Genomic DNA, 17,467 nt, shown 5'->3' on the forward strand with positions numbered 1-17,467 from the left:
AGTGTCTTGTCTTGTATTTTCTTTTTAATCGCTTTCAACATGTACTATTAATACAATAACAAAACAGTATACACAGGTAACACAGCACCGAGACAAACATATTCAAATGATTAGTTTGTTTATCACCATTAATATAAAACACCTTAATATTGACACAAGAGGGTCAGACAAGATAGTATTTAAATAAGGTAAGGCACTGCAGTAAACTGAATCCAGGAGAACATATGGGGGGCAGTTTAACAGCTTCTGTTTATATCACATTAATGTATGTTCACAGTGCTAGGCTCTGTGTCGAGTCTGTGTATGTCCTTTAACTGTTATTACACAGGCACTGACCCCATGAGCTATGGTTTATCTTTAATTTAATAAATATAACATACTATGAGCATAATATCTTGATAAATACTTGAAATATTAATTTACAAATAAAATCATACATTAAAACATCCTGCATTGATCCTGCCTGACTTGAAATGTGTTGATGGACCCTGATGTCCACATCATTATTACACTGTTACACAGCTGACATGTCACTGACTTACGATCTACAAAATGGACATTATAAAATGGCTTAATCGTCCATCTGTTATCAGTGCCCCCAGGAGACAGCCCTAATGAATTTATCACATTGGTTTATTAAAAAAAAAAGACACAAGGCTTGATTAGACAATTCCAGTTATGGATATTCTCCATGAGAAGAGTTCATCGAGAACTACGGTGTTGTCATAAGAAGCCGCAACAGATGGAGGTGTAGCACAGCATCATGAGCTACGAGTCAAGATGTCATGATGTTTGTGACACATCAAGATAACAACTGGAAATTGAAATTGAAGGTAGTTTATGTGGTTTGTAGGGAAGCACTGAGAGTAGTACACAAAAAGATTTGTGAATCGATATTTGTGTGCTTGCTGGTTAACTCCCTTACCAATTAGTCCCGTCACTGAGATTTTGTCCCAACAGGTGACTGCATGCTGCTTTGTTGTCGTTCGGCCCCCTGCTGCATCGGTGTTTCTGAGAACAGCTCCTCCGTGTCAATCAGCCCCTTGTTATAAAAACTCAGTTTGTTCTTCAGCCTGCACTTGGCTTCATTCTCCACCACACATAAGTCAGCTGCAACACAGAAGAACACAATCATCGTGTAAATAAACAAGTGTAAATAGCTGACCTGGTTGCTTTGAATACATTTAATACACATTTTAATACATGAGAATGGTGGTTATATAGGGATGGGCATCATTAGGTTTTGATCAATACTGATGCTACTTACTCGCAATGCTGATACTTTAATGCAGGGGTGTCAAACATACGGCCCGGGGGCCAGAACAGACCCGCCAGAGGGTCCAATCTGGCCCACAGGATGAATTTGTTAAAATTTCACACTACGATTACAATCTAAACGCAATGTCAAATACAATATTTTTCTCTTCCAGATACCTGTGACTAAATGTTTGTGCCTTTTTAGATCCAGTGTGATGTGTAAATAGTACGTTCACGATATTGTTGAAATTGCAGTTATATTGCTCAAGAAATTTCATGTTTTGTAAAAATATCCTTCATTAAATGTAAAACAAAGGAGAAAAAAAGCAAGGAGTTCTTGTTGTTCATTGGTTACTATGCTATTATTTTACTAGTGTACCTCTTTTCTCACCACCAGAGGGCAGGCTACTCTGTTCAAACTCAGCCAAAAATGGCTGAGTTTGAACAAAAACCCACTGGGCTGGGGTCGAGTGATTGACATGGTAATTTCAAGTTCTTTTCGTGAAACACTGCGGTATGAACAGATTAAAAAATAGGGTAAAAATACGTACAGTGAGGACTCCCGGTGGGGTCAGAAATGAGTCCGTTGGCCCTGCAGTCTTCACAGGGCAGTCCACCGTCCTCAGTTGAACAGCTGCACTGCACAGGAAAGCTGCTGTACAGGTCAGCTTCAGCCTCATCGTGGGCAGCCATACTGTCGCTCAGATATGTCACCTCCGACTGGCTGCATTCACAGGGTCCTTCCTGTGCTGGAGAACCAGGTACCACATTCTGCTCATCATGCTCCACTGGTATGGAGGATGAGGGTCTATGCACCACATATATAGCGGCTCTATCGTCCAGGCTGTGCGGCTGGTCGGCGAGCGGGCATCTGGGTGGAAGAAGCAACTCACTCAGTGCCAGAAGGACCTGAGTGTATAGGTTGGTTAAGTGGGTTTTAAAATATTATTTTCTAAATCTTTTTCTTTTGGCTTCTCCCTCAAAGCGCATGATCTTCTATAAAAGTGGATATACTTTATGGAAATAGGTCCAGATGACATCTGGGTCCAGATCTGGACTGGAGTCTGCCATTTATTGACCCCTAATCTATCTCATCCACTGCATCCACACATACTGGTCCTTAAAAAGAGAGAGAGATCAGGATTTTTGAAGTGAGGTTGAAAGACGACCTGTCTGAATGTTCCCTGTACCCAGGCAGCACATATATAGTATATAAACGTTCCTCTTCCAGCCTCACTTCAAAAAATCCAGAAGTATAACTTTTTAAGTGAAGAATGAAGTACTATCGTACATATTGCTTACATTCTCCATGTTTGGTCTTTGACGGTGGCGGCTGACAATGCAGTTCATGGCCAGATCCAGAAGTTTGAGGGCCATGGAAGTCGGCCACTGGCCAGCCGTCCTGTCCAAAAACTGCAGACAGGAGTCCAGGCCGCCACTACTTTCCTCCACCACTGTGACAAACACTTCTCTCTGAAAGGCAGAAGGGAGGGGACATGAGAGGGGACCTCACTGTGATGTGCATTCTGCTGGTATGGGTGCGACATAATTGTCCTTTGACGACATTATAAGCCACGTACAAATGATCATCAGCATCACAGATCGTGAGTCCAGATTTGAATGAACAAAGTGTGAGAGAGTGAACATGTAAAACATTGTGACCTTGTGGGAACATTTTGTCTGGGCCTCACAACTTTAAAGGGTTAGGACCTTGTTTTAGGGTAAGGATTAGAATTGGGTTTAGGTTAGGGTTAGGCACTTCGTTGTGATAGGGAATACCTTATATCTATGGTGTGTCCTTACTAAGATATAAAAACAAGTTTGTGTGTGTGATGACTCACCAGCAGTGTTGGTCTAGGTCCATCCTCGATGACCTTCCGTCCTGTTATTGCTTCCAATATAAGCTAAGGGCAAGGTAAACTGTGATTAATGTCAAGACATTCACTGAAACAGGATGTACTTAGTCATTCTGCGTTAACACGTGGTCACCACTGAGTTTCACTCTCCTGCAACAACAACCCTATAGAAAATCGGTGTTTTTAGCTTGCATCTTTGGAAAGTATGTGTCACTACAGTGATTTCAAACACCAGAGGTGTTAGTATACTAACACAAAAACATATAACAAGTACTTTTGGTACTTACTGTTCATTTTTCAGGTAACATTTCTAGATGTAATATTGGGTGCAGTGCCTGAATCATTTGACTATGAGCATAGGCTTCATTTGTCTGTCTGAGAATATCATGACTCAAAAAAGCAGAGGACATACAGTATTTAGATTTATGGGGGTGTAGGTAATGACCCAAGGGATAATTTACAAACTCATTGTTTTGGTTTTAATGACCATATTTTCACTTCTCACTCAGATGGGCTACATTTCCATTGTAGAGGTGGTGGAGACCAAAAACCGAGCCAAAAGACATTGAATAGTATGTAGATATTTTTTGTTTTGGTCCTGTTCTTGACTCAGCGAAGGGAGAATAATTAGCCTTGAGCTTACAGACCTTACATTTGAATGCAAAAGTAACTAAAGGTTGGACTTTCCTTCTTGTATTCCTGAATGGAACGAGACAATGTCACTTTCTTGAAAATGTTGTGGGAAGACTCTCTCAATAACAAATTAAAATGGCATGTCAGTTTCACATCTGTTCACTAGTATTGAGTGGGAGGACGACATGAGGAAGTGGCCTCATGTAACGTACGAGGATAGGTTTTAATTGTTTTGTGCTGACGCTCAGTGTGGATTATTGAATGAATGAATGAAATTAAATAATAAAAGTGTTGAATATACTATATGTATTAATTACACAACTATGACATACTATAACTATAACTATTATACTATAACTGCTACAAGTTATAGTAGCAGTTTATTGTCAACTAAGTAAATCAAACAGACATCTGGTCAATGTGGCTTCTTCACATTAAGGGCACAAACAGAGCGTTTCCTTGTTTATCTGTGGAGGAAAAAGTTCTCCACGTTCCTGTCTTGTTTGTGGCCTACGATCAAAACACTTCCGGTGCTGTTCTGCCTGTACACCAAACTGGAAGTTTATAAAAAAATAATGGCAGTCTTTATGATCATGTTGTAATCACCATTCCAAAGCTGTAAACGTCCAGGCTGGAGGACAGCTTGCCATCTCGGATGTACTCCTCGGGGAGGTACCCCAGGTTGCTGTGGGAACCTGTGTTGAGAGTGATGGTACAGGACTGACTGGCTGACTTAGGACGAAGACGAGCCAAGCCAAAGTCAGACAGTTTGGGCTGCAGGGCATCGTCCAAGAAGATGTTAGCACTGACACAGGAAATAAAGACAAGTCTTCATTAGGACAGTCAACGCAAGTACTACAATTCATTATAACGATGAAGATAAACCCCTCTCTATGATGCCCCTTGACCCGACACCTATGGCAATATTTTTGTGCCACATTGTTGACAATGCTTTATCATTCACCCATTCAAACCCACCCATGTAAACATGTAAGTATGAGTAAAATCAAGCTACTCTTAGACTAACATACTTGGATAATGCGATACATAGTCTGATTAGTTCAACATGAATTAGTCGGACTGGACTCGGACTTGGCTTGGCAAGTTGTCCGATTGCCTGTCTTGCTGGATTAAACTGTGCATGTGAATGTACTGACTGACTGTGTATTATCCAGTCAGATTACGAGAAAGGCGTGCTTCTGTATTATGGGAAAGCTGTAAAAGATATTGACTAAATCATGTGCCTACCAAACTGGATTTTGACACATTTTTCAGGAAAGTACTTTTATGATACATATAACCACCTATATAACATTGTGCATATTAGTGTGGCTGAGAAGTGAGTGTGTTTAGTGTCTCATACCTGGATATGTTACCACAGATCACTGGACAGGGCTGGGCCGTGTGCAGGTGATGCAAAGCCTTTGCGATTCCCTTGATGATGGCGAGTCTCTCTTCCCACGACAGAGGGCACTCTTGTTTCTGCAAGGTGACAACATGCCAGTCAATATTTAATGCAACAAACCTCCTGCTTTCAAATAACTGATACAACCAAAGAACTGAAGAAGCTGAGACAACTTTTTGTTGGCTAATCCAAGCATAGATGCCTCTTCATGTTCTTTTCAAATGTGTGCACCTAAGTTCAAAACACTTAAATAAATTGGTATGTAAGATAAAAATTCAGTTCCAAGATGTAAATAAGAAGTGGCAGGTTACATGATGAAGCCTTGATATTTGAAAATAAAAGCAAAGGAAGTAGGAGGGAGTGGCAGTTAGCCACCAGGGGGCTGACTCCACTGGTTGCAAAAAGAAGTCAGTTTGAATGGAGATCTATGACAAAATTAGCTTCTAATTCTCAGATAGCTTATATCGTAAGTGAACATTTTTCTCGATGAGTTAGTGATCTCAAACGCTAGTTTTGCATCTTCTTCAATTTTCCTAAAAATGTGTTCCCATTTAGAAGAAAATAGATGATAAAGCACAGCAAATATGAGGAGAAACAGCGCGACTGACAGTTGCTATAGTCCGATACGTCCCTTCAGGTGATGTCAGTGAACTTCTGATACCTCAAGACTTCGGGGAGTTTGTTTTGCAACAGGAAGACTATGTTCATTTTTATTTGCAGTCCATGGATCTATAATTTTTTCCCTTTGTACACTGAATGACATGACTGCAATGACTCCTCTCAAAACTGATAACATTCAGTGGAAGCACTAACGTATTAAATGCTGGAAAGTCTCTTTGCACGAAAGCGAAACTTGCATCCTCTACACAAAGAGGTTGAGACAGACCACGGAGTGAAGATCTACTCGGATCCCCTGCACTTCATGAAGAATTGGCATTATAATTTGTTTCCGTGTTTTGGTCTCGGTTTTTGGCCAAGTGCTTCCTGATTTTCAGTTTCCACCAACAATTTTCATTTTGGTGCATCCCTAACCAATACCAAAACCAGTATCAGGTCCCATAAAGCCATGCATACTTACGTATTTCTACTCTGATACTGCTACACCCGATTCCACTTATCTCACTCCACCTTTATCTCATTTCAATATACCCGTGTCTGAAGTATGTCTGTGAGGAAGAGGAGGAGGATGATGAGAGAGCAAATGATCTTATTTGGAATAAATCTGACTCCTGTGAAAAGTCCCTCGCTGACTTTGCTCGGTCTATTTACGCCATTGTATTTTAACGTTGGCAATGACAGCCTAATATTATGTCAGGTAGAGTTGGTATAAAACGTTTGAGAACCACTGCACTAATCTGATCATGTATTAGTACCTCATACAACCCCAGTTAAAAAACACTGTACTGTGCTTTTTAAGTGCTATTTCAAGAGTGAAAGGGGTTTCTGGAGAAGAGAAATTTTGTTGGGCCTGTACTCTTCATGCCACAGTTATGAGCTGTGAAATTTCACCAAGACTGTACAAATGGAAATCTTCATAGATGGCTGATCTCTGGCATAGGCTCAGTATCTGTTTGTACATATGCCAGATTGGTTCCAGGACACAGGTTAGTGTTATTGATGGTGGCTCGTTTTCTTTTGCTCGTAGTAATACATTTGTGTTATTATTATTGTTCAAGTTATGTAACACGAGCTGCAGTACTTCCTGTTTCATGTCCTGTTTCCTGAGTACAATATTACCCAGCAACTATTGTGTTTTGGCTTGGTGAACATCGCAAAAGGAAACTCATTTCACATCCTCTTTTCAAAGAACAGGTGTTAGTATTCACTACAAGTGTACTCTGACAGATCCTGTTCATAGTAATCCGTGCATTATCTCACCAATTTCACAATTTTAAAGACAGTGGGGAAAAAATGCTAGACCTACCCACCTCATCCTTTAATTGGATCCACCCAAGGGGTGCTAAATATTGGAATATATGTGCTATATACTATATGAAATAAATACAGACATTTAGAGATTACTTAAAATGTAATGTTTGCAGAACATGGTGATTATGCAGAGCATCACGTCATCTGCATAGAGGAGAACAATAATGATAAAAAGCTGGAATATTATAGCAAACCATTCTTTCTTGAACTTTGAAGGGCAGCAGAACACAAGCCCAACAAGGTTTCATTGTCTCATTTGAGAATAAATGAGTGAATTCATCTTTTTTTTATGTTGCCACCACTTTTACTCCCTCGTTTTCAAGTTGTGGTCATCTGCTCGCTGCATTGAGAGCAAAATTTGATTTAATTTGTGTGGGTTTTTTTGTCTGTTTATGTTTTGTTTGAATTAAAGGACAAGAAAAGTTGTAGCTTGACATATTTAATATGATTGATCTTATCTATCATTACATGTCCCAACAATGTGTTTAATATGCATGCACACACTGCCACGACATGCTTAAATTGTCATGACAAAAGTTAATAGGCTCTTCCTCGGACCATACTCTACTTTTCATGATAATCAGTTCAGTACTTTTTGCACAATCTTACTTACAGGCAAACAAATAGGTGGCATAAAAATCATAATCAATAGCTGTGTTTCCATAATGGTGCAGTTCAGTTTGGTACAGTACAATATGGTGTGGAATGGTAAAGCCCTGGGTCAGGCAAAAATGGAATGTTATAGGGCTGGTTATTTTGTTACTGTTCCTAATGGAAAAAAATACACACCACACTGTACCAAACCATTCCACTGGATGGAAAAGCAGCTAATGACACATGTACCTGTTGGTGTAGCCTGTGGTGCAGTGATCCATTGGGGAGGTATGGGTACACCAGACAGTAGTGGTCCTCATCAGAAAAACAGTCCACCAGGTCTAAGATATTTGGATGCTGACACCTGTAAACATATGAGCACACTTAATATCTATCAGACGAAAACAAAGATAAGAGATTTCAGATTTTTCTTTGATTGAGTGTGGGCACATACATGCGATGAATTTCCATTTCCTTCCTGAAGAGTTCCCACTGCTTCTTCCAGGACACACTGTTTATCTGGACAATGATGGATAAGAAATATGTTTCCATGAGTGCACAGACTATGGACAAATAGAATATGACGTAAAACGGAATACGAGATTGCAGAGGTTGACCACATGTCGGTATAGATACCAAAGCAGATACCAAAGCATACCAAAGACGCACTGAGAGCTGATTGTGATCTGATCAGTCAAACCACCTTCTGAGGTAAGCATGAGGGTATATGCTACTGTCATCAAACCACAACGGTGCTAACAGCTGTTCACCAGTAAACACAAAAGCAGTTCTCAAAAGAGTGATGACAGTTTCCTGTATACCACCAGCTTCATCTAATTTCCCTGTACTCTTTTTTGATTTAGTTTTTCTTTGGTGGGTTTTTTGGACCCATGCTCACCAGAGGAGAATACAATGTGAGACAATTCAGACAAATCAGGTCTCAGTCAGTGAACACTAGAGCCACAATATCTGTTTTAAATGTGATTAGGTTCAAATTAAAATATAGAGAATGCAAAATATTTATTGGCAGGGGTGTATGTAGAGTCACTGAAGTAAGGACAGTCGTGGTTACATGGTACAATGGTTTGCACTCCGGACTCTAAATCCAGCAATCTGAGTTCTAATCTCTATTAGTCTTTCTTTTGGGCAGCCAGTGTCCAGGAGGAATGGAATTTGGCTTGCACATTGAACACAAATGTTCTCTTTTGTGCTCTTTTTAAGCATTCACGCCGTGTGTCAAGTGTGACTGCATTTTTAGACTGGGTAGGAAAGATCCAGAAAATGTCAGAGGTGCCATTTTTGGTCATTTGCAATTTCCCGTACAGCCCCTCGTGGAACACTTACGGAAACATTCTCAGACTTCAAGTGTTCATCTGAAAGCAGCTTTGAATCGGTAGTCACCTGTTTAAAAACCTTGACTGCGAACGTTTTATTTCCGACACACGCTCTGTAGACGCTGGCAAAGGGGCCCTCTGCGATTCTCATGTCATGATGAAAATGGCGGGTTCCTTCTATGATGTCTCGCAGAGTGATGACAGGAGGCTGCGTTTCAGATGTAGGCGTCACTGTAGTGCAGAGACATGTCTATATTATTGCCTTTTACACCAAGTCACATGTGCCAAGTCAAAAAGCAAGTGGGACGGCAAGGGAAATTCCGCTTAGAATAACACATTACCAGAGGAAGCTGTGAAATCGTCCTCAACGTGTTGATGGCACTGCGGCAAAGGTGACTCTGGAACAGAGAGTTAAGTTGAAGTTGTGTTCGCTGGCATCACACATGCAAGAGGAACCAAAAAAAGGGGCTTTACATTTCCTCTGCTTACTATTACTACTTCTCTCCAGCCGTTAGGGGAACAGTCTACTCATTCACACATAATGAAAATGCTCACATGTGCAATTATATTATAGTTATATATAACACACACACATATATACTGTATATTCCTGATATGCTATATTTCCAATATGTCTATAATTTGTCTAATTTATCAATCAATATTGACTCAAATCTTGAGTGATATAACACACATAGACCACAATACAATATGCAAATGAGTACACAATATATGATCTGGTATATATATACTCATATTGACAGATAGGGGATATAGCAACTGATATAAGATATACTGATCGATATATAGAATGAAATCCAGTACATATATTAACCAATACACAATATATTGACCTATATTTGATTTATAGACATATAAGAGATATAATAACTACTATGGTATTTATCCTGTCGTCATTATTAAAAAAAATCACAGTAACGTTGTCATTTGTCTTATGCTCAATCATATGAGACGTATTTCAGATGTGGAATTCAAATACTGCATATAATCCCATGCGTTTGCTGTAACTGACCTAGAGCTGGACTCTGAAAGAGCTGCAGGGCCCTGTGATGACCCATGTCCTGCAGCACCATGAGCAGGTCCTGTACCCTGGTGTTCTGCTGAGCCCAGGACCACAGCAGCTCTCTGGTGGGACTGCGACCCGCCGCCTCCAGACGCTCCAACATACGAACTTCTGAGTAGCTGGGAACAATGCGGACAGCTGGAGGCAAGGGATGATGAAAAGACGCCATGTTACGTACGCATATTACTTTACACAACACCATAATATAGTGTTTATAAAGCAGTCTTCCAGACAAAGTGTAATGGTTGTTTTGTAATCCCACACACAGAGGGAGACTTTGCAAACTCCACACAGAAAAACAACTACAGACCTTGCAGAACATCAGTGCAACACAGAGGAAAACCTGTTTTTTTTTTTACAATCGTAGATATTTACGTAAATAAGTAAGCAAATCCCTGGTTTGAATCCTGTTTTCACTGTAACCCCTTCACACAAATGTAAAGACGTAATGACAAATACAAAACATATAAGAACATACTATATATGAAGACACACACACACACACATATGATATAGATACATATACATACACTATGGGTATTTCACATTCAAGATTCAAGATTCAAGAAGATTCAAGAAGTTTTTATTGTCATTATGAGGACATAATGAAATTTTTGCAGAGACTCCCGGCTTAAGGTACACAGTAAAATAGCAAAAATAACAGAAATAACGAAGGATTTGACATTTAAATAGACATAACGAAAGGCACTCAAATAAGACACAACAAGAGACTTAACACTAATGAGACACAACAAAATATAAAATATAAAGCACAGTGTGTGCAAAGTGTGTGAGAACAATCATTTAAGGCAATATCATGCATGGTATTATAATGATAATAACAATAATAATAATGATAATAATAATAACCTTAATAGTATAGCACCTTTCAAAACAAGGGCTTTGAAATACACTTTTTCATTATTTGTTTTCCTTTATTTAACCAGGAAAATCCTCTTTTTCAAGGGAGTCTTGGCCAAGAGAGGCAGCAGCAAATACAATACTAAAGTGGGAGTAAATAACCAAAGGTTGTTGATGCTTGCGAACTTTATTACTAAGTGGCGAAATGGTAGCATCTACTTTCTTTACAATGACTGTTGAAAACAATCAGACCTACTGACTACAAAGCCTTTATCAACGCTTCCGTTAGTGAGGTAGAGCCTCCCTCACTGTTGACCACCATGCACTCATTCACCGTCACATATCCTGAGAAACAACAGCGCTCAGTGCTCACCTAGTGCCCGCCAGCCGAGCGCGTCTCCCCCGCAGTCCATGACTCGACAGAACCGCTCCAGCACCAGAGGAGGGACATCGTAGAGGAAAGTGTCCATCTGCTTGTGATTCAGCCTCCGCCGGCTCTCACTACACTGACTGACTGACTGTGCGTGTGAGTGTGTGTGTGACCACGTCCACTACTGCTGCTCTTACTCAAACGCGGAATTCCCGTTTTATCGTCAAACCGCCTACGTCATGACTGAGTCAGAGTTGACACACACACACACACACACACTATCTACATAAACACAAACAAACACACATATATAGATTGTTGGAAAGATTACTTTGGAAATCAGTTGGTTATAATAACAATTGAAAATGTAACAGTAGTGTAACTATATCAATTACTTTCTCAAAGTAATATACGTAACTAATTACATTTGATTACATTATATATATACATATGTGTTTTTTTACAATAAATAATGTAAATAAATAATAAAACATGTGTTCGTAGCATTATATGTGTACAGCATGTGGAAAACATGGCACCGTGTTGACCTGTTGACGACAAATGTTCTTTTATGTGTTCAAAAGTTTAACCATACCATAATAGTCTAACCTTTTCCAAATCTCACATAAACCAATATATTGCACCACAAGGTGGCGCTTCGAGGTCATGTTTAGAAAAACTAGATCATGTTTGAGAATAATATGAAACTAAAGCGGGCCACACGGTGGTGTAGTGGTTAGCATTCTCGCCTTGCAGCGAGAAGACCCGGGTTCGAGCCCCGGTTGGAACAAGGGCCTTTCTGCATGTGTGTGCGTGTGCGTCCGGGTACTCCGGCTTCCTCCCACAGTCCAAAAACATGCAATGTGGGGAATAGGTAAATTGGACACTGGACCCCGCCTATCGCCCGATGTAGCTGAAATTGGCACAGCACCCCCCGCGACCCTCTGGTGGAGGATAAAGCGGTTAGATGATGACTGACTGATGACTGATGAAACTAAAGCTACTTGTCTACTCTCTGTATGAAGTGGCCAATGTGTCAGTGGCCATCATTGGACCAACAATAGTCATGTGACGGTTGGAAGACCATAAAATGTACCAATATACACCTTCCTCTTGCTTTAAATTGAGTAATTATTGACTGGTTTTCTTCACTTAAAGTATTAACTAAACCAGGTTAACCCTTTTCCAGGTTAAAAGAAACAATATTAGGAATCAGAGCAATATAATTTTACCACATAAATAAATATCAGTAAAACTACCACAAGTGGGAGGGGTAAATCAAGTGCAAACATCCACATGGTGCAGACGAAAGCTAAAACTCTGTTCTTACAACATACAGTTTTTACAATATGCCTTCATTGTTTCAATAACAAACGTATTACTTTATATAAGTGTATTGTTCTAACAATGTAGGTTATTGCAAGAAAAATATACCTATGTTCTTACAACATACTAATATTTTTCTTACAAAATTGCGTTATAACGTGAAACACAATAGTGGCATAAATTAGCCTGGTTTAGCTACAGTAACATATATATCTCACAGGACTTGTTTTCAGATCACAGGAGGAAAGAAAAGGCAGAGACATGGAGGGAAAACAAAGACTGAGCAAACAAAACAGAAAACATTGAGAAATCACACAAATGAAAATCAGTAGTTATTTTTATTGTAATGAATAGCATGTTGAAGAACATTGCAAACACCTTGAAGGTACATTTTCACACTTTTCTGACACCTTACAGCTGCAGTAAAAATTGCATAATTACACAAATACAGACATGTTAAAAAATTAAGATTATACTCTATTAACTTTTTAAGCAAAGGAGATGGTAGCATTCTTAATGTGCAGCACCTCTATGCATTATGGCATGGCTGACAAACCGCTGATGACAAATATCCTGGGTTCCCACACCTAAGTTGAAATCAAATTCAAGGACTTTTCACGACCAAATTCCCTGGAATTGAAGTGCTGTGCCGACACAGCTTAAGATGGGAGGGCAAATTGTAAGAGCCGCTTTGCACAGTGTCCACTTTTATTGATTTGCAGCACGTTCTGCATCTGGCCAAGTGATTGCCCTTGGGATGTTGGGCAAGCCACTCTTTTAAATTTCCTTTTGTGAGCCAGAGGTCTTGGAATTTGCATTTCCCCAGGCATCACACAATTTGCCATCTCTTACTTAAGGTTACTCACACAAAATTCAAGCCCTATCTATTTAGGGCTATTTTCAAAATCTTTTTTCATATTCACAAACTTTCAAGGTTTTCAAAGACCTGTGGGAACCCTGATCACTGATGATGAGATTGATGGTACAAAGGGAGAGGGACAAATGAATTTACAACCACATACTCTTTTATTAATCCCACATATATTTGTAATAAAAGGCCCTTGCAGTGAATGTCTACTTATTGATATGTTGACTATATGCCATATGAGTTAATAACATCAGCAAGTGCTCAGGTGTGAAGTCATCCTTTAAAATAAATCATATTTTATAATCACAGTTCTTATTTCTTGTTTATATGCATATGTTTACACTTATTTTATGAATATATGTTATGTTAGTTTTTTTTTGTAATACTCTTATTCCTTGTATATATGCATATGTTTACACTTATTTTATGCATATATGTTATTTTAGTTATTTGTAATATTTATATTTTTCTTATGTATATTTATACTTTTTTTTCTACAAAAGCATCTCTTTTTCTACTTTATGCTGGTGTTTTGTGAGTGGACAGCAAAGTAAGAATTTCATTGTACAGGGAAACGTGTTTCTTTACTGTGCATATGACAATAAACACTTTGAATCTTGAATAATCCCCTGGAAGAGTACTTAGTTAAAGATAATAGAAAAAAACACTGAAAATTAAAAATTCTTTATGTATATATATATGCCATTTTTTCAATTCAAAATGAAGGTTTTCCTGTCTGTATGAAGCAGCAGATATTATACAAAGCACCAGTTAAAGTAATAGTTATTGGGTTTGTTTGTTTTTTTGAAGCAATGTTGTATGAGGTTAGCACAGACAGCTAGCACTGACTGTGCAGCTTGCTAAAGGAGAACATGTCTGTCAGTGAGCAGGTTCTCAACAAAGGAAATGGACACAACACAGTTGCCATCAACTACATTAGAGGAGTTGGATTACTTTATCGTTGTAGCGGATGACTAAATTATTATGCTATGATTTGAGGAAGACAAATTGCAAATTCATTTCCGAGTTGGTCTACTTTTAACATCATGTCATAAGAAGTTATTTTTTCTTACTTTTCCATGTGTGCGTCCGAATGATCATCAGAAATTCACTGATGTGATCGAAGGAGTGTTGTCATGTGGTGATTTACAGCTGGTCTAATTGGTGTGAATTTCCTGGACATCTAGTACTGTCAAAAAGTTCAGAGATAATGGCAATTCCAGATTGGCCATGGTCAACTGTGTCCATACCTCATACAACAACACTTCAACAAGCATGAACTATCCCTTTAAAACCACTATATCCTTTAAAAACATAGAGAAACCTGTTGCTGAGAGCTAGGGCTGCAACTAACAATCATTTTCATAATCCATTAGTCAGTTGCTGATTTCACAAAATATTAAAGTATGTTCATTGGTGCCTCCAAAACCTGACGACGTCTTATTTTGTCCACAAATCAAAATTGTTGGCTGCTCATCAAAGTCAAAATGGGTCTCCTCCAGACTGAGCACAACTGTGATTAACAAGCATAGGGAGGAAAAGTCATTCTCACCGTTACTGAGCAGATTACAAACAATATACTGACAGTAAATATGGCACATACCTGGAACTAGGCACAGATTATAGCTTAAAGATCTGATTCTGTGGAGGGAACATAAGAAACACTGGTGAGACACTATCACTGTGACGTGTTCCAATGATACTTATACAATCAATTATTTATCCATGACTTAATTAGTCGCAAACTACTTTGATAGAAAAACATTTAAGGTTAGGGCAAAACTGAATTTGCCAATAAACCTTTTGAATTCATGTGCATTAATGTGTGATCGATTGTAATTGATCATATCATTTGAAAACCTTGTACGTATCTGCTTTACCTGAATATTATCATGGCAATGCTAACAGTACGTTCAGAGCAGACTAAGACATACCCCAAATGTGCTCGATCGTTTTCTCGTTGTGGGTTACGCTGCAAGTGTATTTTGCGCCTTTTTCCGGGGTGAAGTTCGCAAATTTGGTCAGGTGGTAATACCAGTTTTCCTCAAATGCCAGGTCTTTCTCTTTAACCATGGCCATTGGCTTGCCATTCTTCAACAGCTCGATGGTGATCACTGGTGGGTAGAAATTGGTCACGTGACAGATCAAGGTGTTGGGCTTGCCATCCTCTTCTTTCTTATGGCTATACACCTGAACCGTGGGTGAAGCTAGGAAAAAAACCAAAAACAATCACTGAAAATTAGACCGTCTTAACACTGTAGATACATATGTACGATATGTATACAAATAAATAATAAATATTGTGTATTTATATAGTCTGGACTATATGGTTTGAATGTTTTTAGTTTGTTTTTATTTGCATAAACAGAGTATGTGTTTGGGCTGTATATCATGTTGAGTGTTCACATACAGTATTTTGAAATGACATATTATAATAAAGAACAATACTAATAATAATAAAAAAATTGTTCTCTATGTTTACCTCCCACAGTTAATTGTGTCGGACATCTTGCACATGCCTCCTCCAGTGACACTGACCAATCAGTGATTGGCAGGCTGACTTCACATAATATGGTCTAACCTTTCACGTAAATGAGTTTATAGTTAAGTCTATAGTAAGACACTAGTTTTCTCAAGGTTTATGCGTAACTTTAACAATATAATGGATAATAACTTTATACTTTACATGGACGTTGGCAGTACGTTTGTAGTAAGTTTTGAAACCTAACACACAAGTTCCCCGTAACATGTTGAGTACAACAGGCCTACAGTCACGTATACTTACAGATTTTCGCCAGTGAAGCGCCGATTAGAGCCAGAAGAACAACGCAGATAAATCCTCTCATGACGGCAACTATTGTCGGACTGTACTGAAAAACGCCCTGTATATATATTCTTTTTCAGGTAATACACACGATATAAGTGGCAAAGACGTCCAATCTCAAAACGAAAGTAAACCCTGGCGATCCTGTGATCGTCGCGAGTTAACAGAAGGCGGAACTGCAGCGCTCAACTTGGACAAGCAGTTGTCGTAGATTAGCCAATCAAAAGCAGAGGAAAAAGTCGCATGACGTATCATCAGTTACTAGGTAGAACACTTTCCGACATGTTGCCATGTTGTGGCGCAGTTAGTCTTTGTTAGAGCTCACTTTGGACTGTTAGAGCTTTTATTCAACATTCGTCATATGTATTAGATACACGTAATCATAACCTAAACCATCGTTTTATTATAGTTTTGTTGGTCATATTTAAAATGTCAAACAATTAAAATGACCATACTGTAATGCTAGTTTCTTCCCCTTTACAACACTTGTCATTTGCTACACCATTGTTGGAGGGTAAAATGTGAGAGTGAAAGACTTTTAAATGATGCTGTGCTTGCGTTTACTTGTTGAAATATATTGAGATAACTTCTCCCCACATGTATTTTTGATTTGAAACAACAAATACATCTTTGTATATAACAAAACACTCTTTGTACAGCAGTGGTTTAACAGCAATTAAACTGGTTTTATTCAACACTTCGAAATTCCTGTCCCACCAAACGACTTCTCATTTGTTTTCCCATCAGGTGTCATTGCTGTGTTTTTCAATGTTTTAAAGATAATGATAATATCTCTGTATTGTTTGGTTTCACTTAACATGCTATCGTAACTCTCAGTTTTGACTTGATTAAGCTAATCATTTCAGGTAAATTTTATATTCACAAATCAATGTCCTCGTAAGAGACCTTTTGTTATTTTTATGTAATTCATACATATTGAGATACCTTTTTAAATGAAAATTAAACTGTCCACTTGAGTTTTTCTCACATCTCTTGCCCTCACTTCCTGTTACGTAAAAATTGTAAATATGTAAGAAGACTGTAATATCAGGGGAAAAAAAACATAAATAAAAACATTAATTTAAAATAAGGCTGAAACGAGCAGATTATACACGGAAATATTAGC

The 17,467-nt window shown here is 38.6% G+C and overlaps 2 protein-coding genes across 4 annotated transcripts; both read right to left on the minus strand.

The window, feature by feature from the left end:
* Nucleotides 1-4: 4 nt before the first annotated feature.
* On the minus strand, nucleotides 5-11,494 carry irak3 (interleukin-1 receptor-associated kinase 3). 3 transcript variants are annotated; one of them, XM_044021727.1, is made up of 13 exons: nucleotides 11,327-11,494; nucleotides 10,042-10,230; nucleotides 9,350-9,406; nucleotides 9,076-9,239; nucleotides 8,129-8,193; nucleotides 7,924-8,038; nucleotides 5,110-5,228; nucleotides 4,353-4,551; nucleotides 3,099-3,161; nucleotides 2,560-2,730; nucleotides 1,809-2,166; nucleotides 926-1,110; nucleotides 5-814 (listed from the first exon to the last, which is right to left on the minus strand). In XM_044021727.1, the coding sequence occupies exons 1-12, from the start codon at nucleotides 11,421-11,423 to the stop codon at nucleotides 938-940; spliced, it is 1,770 nt and encodes a 589-aa protein (XP_043877662.1). In that variant the 5' UTR covers nucleotides 11,424-11,494; the 3' UTR covers nucleotides 5-814; nucleotides 926-937. The 3 variants fall into 3 exon arrangements, with proteins under 3 accessions (XP_043877662.1, XP_043877661.1, XP_043877663.1); XM_044021726.1 differs by having other exon boundaries at nucleotides 5-1,110; XM_044021728.1 differs by lacking the exons at nucleotides 5-814; nucleotides 926-1,110 and having other exon boundaries at nucleotides 2,014-2,128.
* A 3,096-nt stretch (nucleotides 11,495-14,590) lies between these two features.
* Nucleotides 14,591-16,499, minus strand: LOC122767282 (beta-2-microglobulin-like). Its single transcript, XM_044022725.1, has 4 exons — nucleotides 16,303-16,499; nucleotides 15,452-15,724; nucleotides 15,121-15,158; nucleotides 14,591-15,030 (listed from the first exon to the last, which is right to left on the minus strand). Exons 1-3 carry the CDS (start codon nucleotides 16,361-16,363, stop codon nucleotides 15,145-15,147), a joined length of 348 nt encoding a protein of 115 aa, XP_043878660.1. The 5' UTR covers nucleotides 16,364-16,499; the 3' UTR covers nucleotides 14,591-15,030; nucleotides 15,121-15,144.
* Nucleotides 16,500-17,467: the final 968 nt, after the last annotated feature.

The sequence above is a fragment of the Solea senegalensis genome, linkage group LG3 (assembly GCF_019176455.1).
Source record: "Solea senegalensis isolate Sse05_10M linkage group LG3, IFAPA_SoseM_1, whole genome shotgun sequence".
NCBI classification, from domain to species: domain Eukaryota; kingdom Metazoa; phylum Chordata; class Actinopteri; order Pleuronectiformes; family Soleidae; genus Solea; species Solea senegalensis.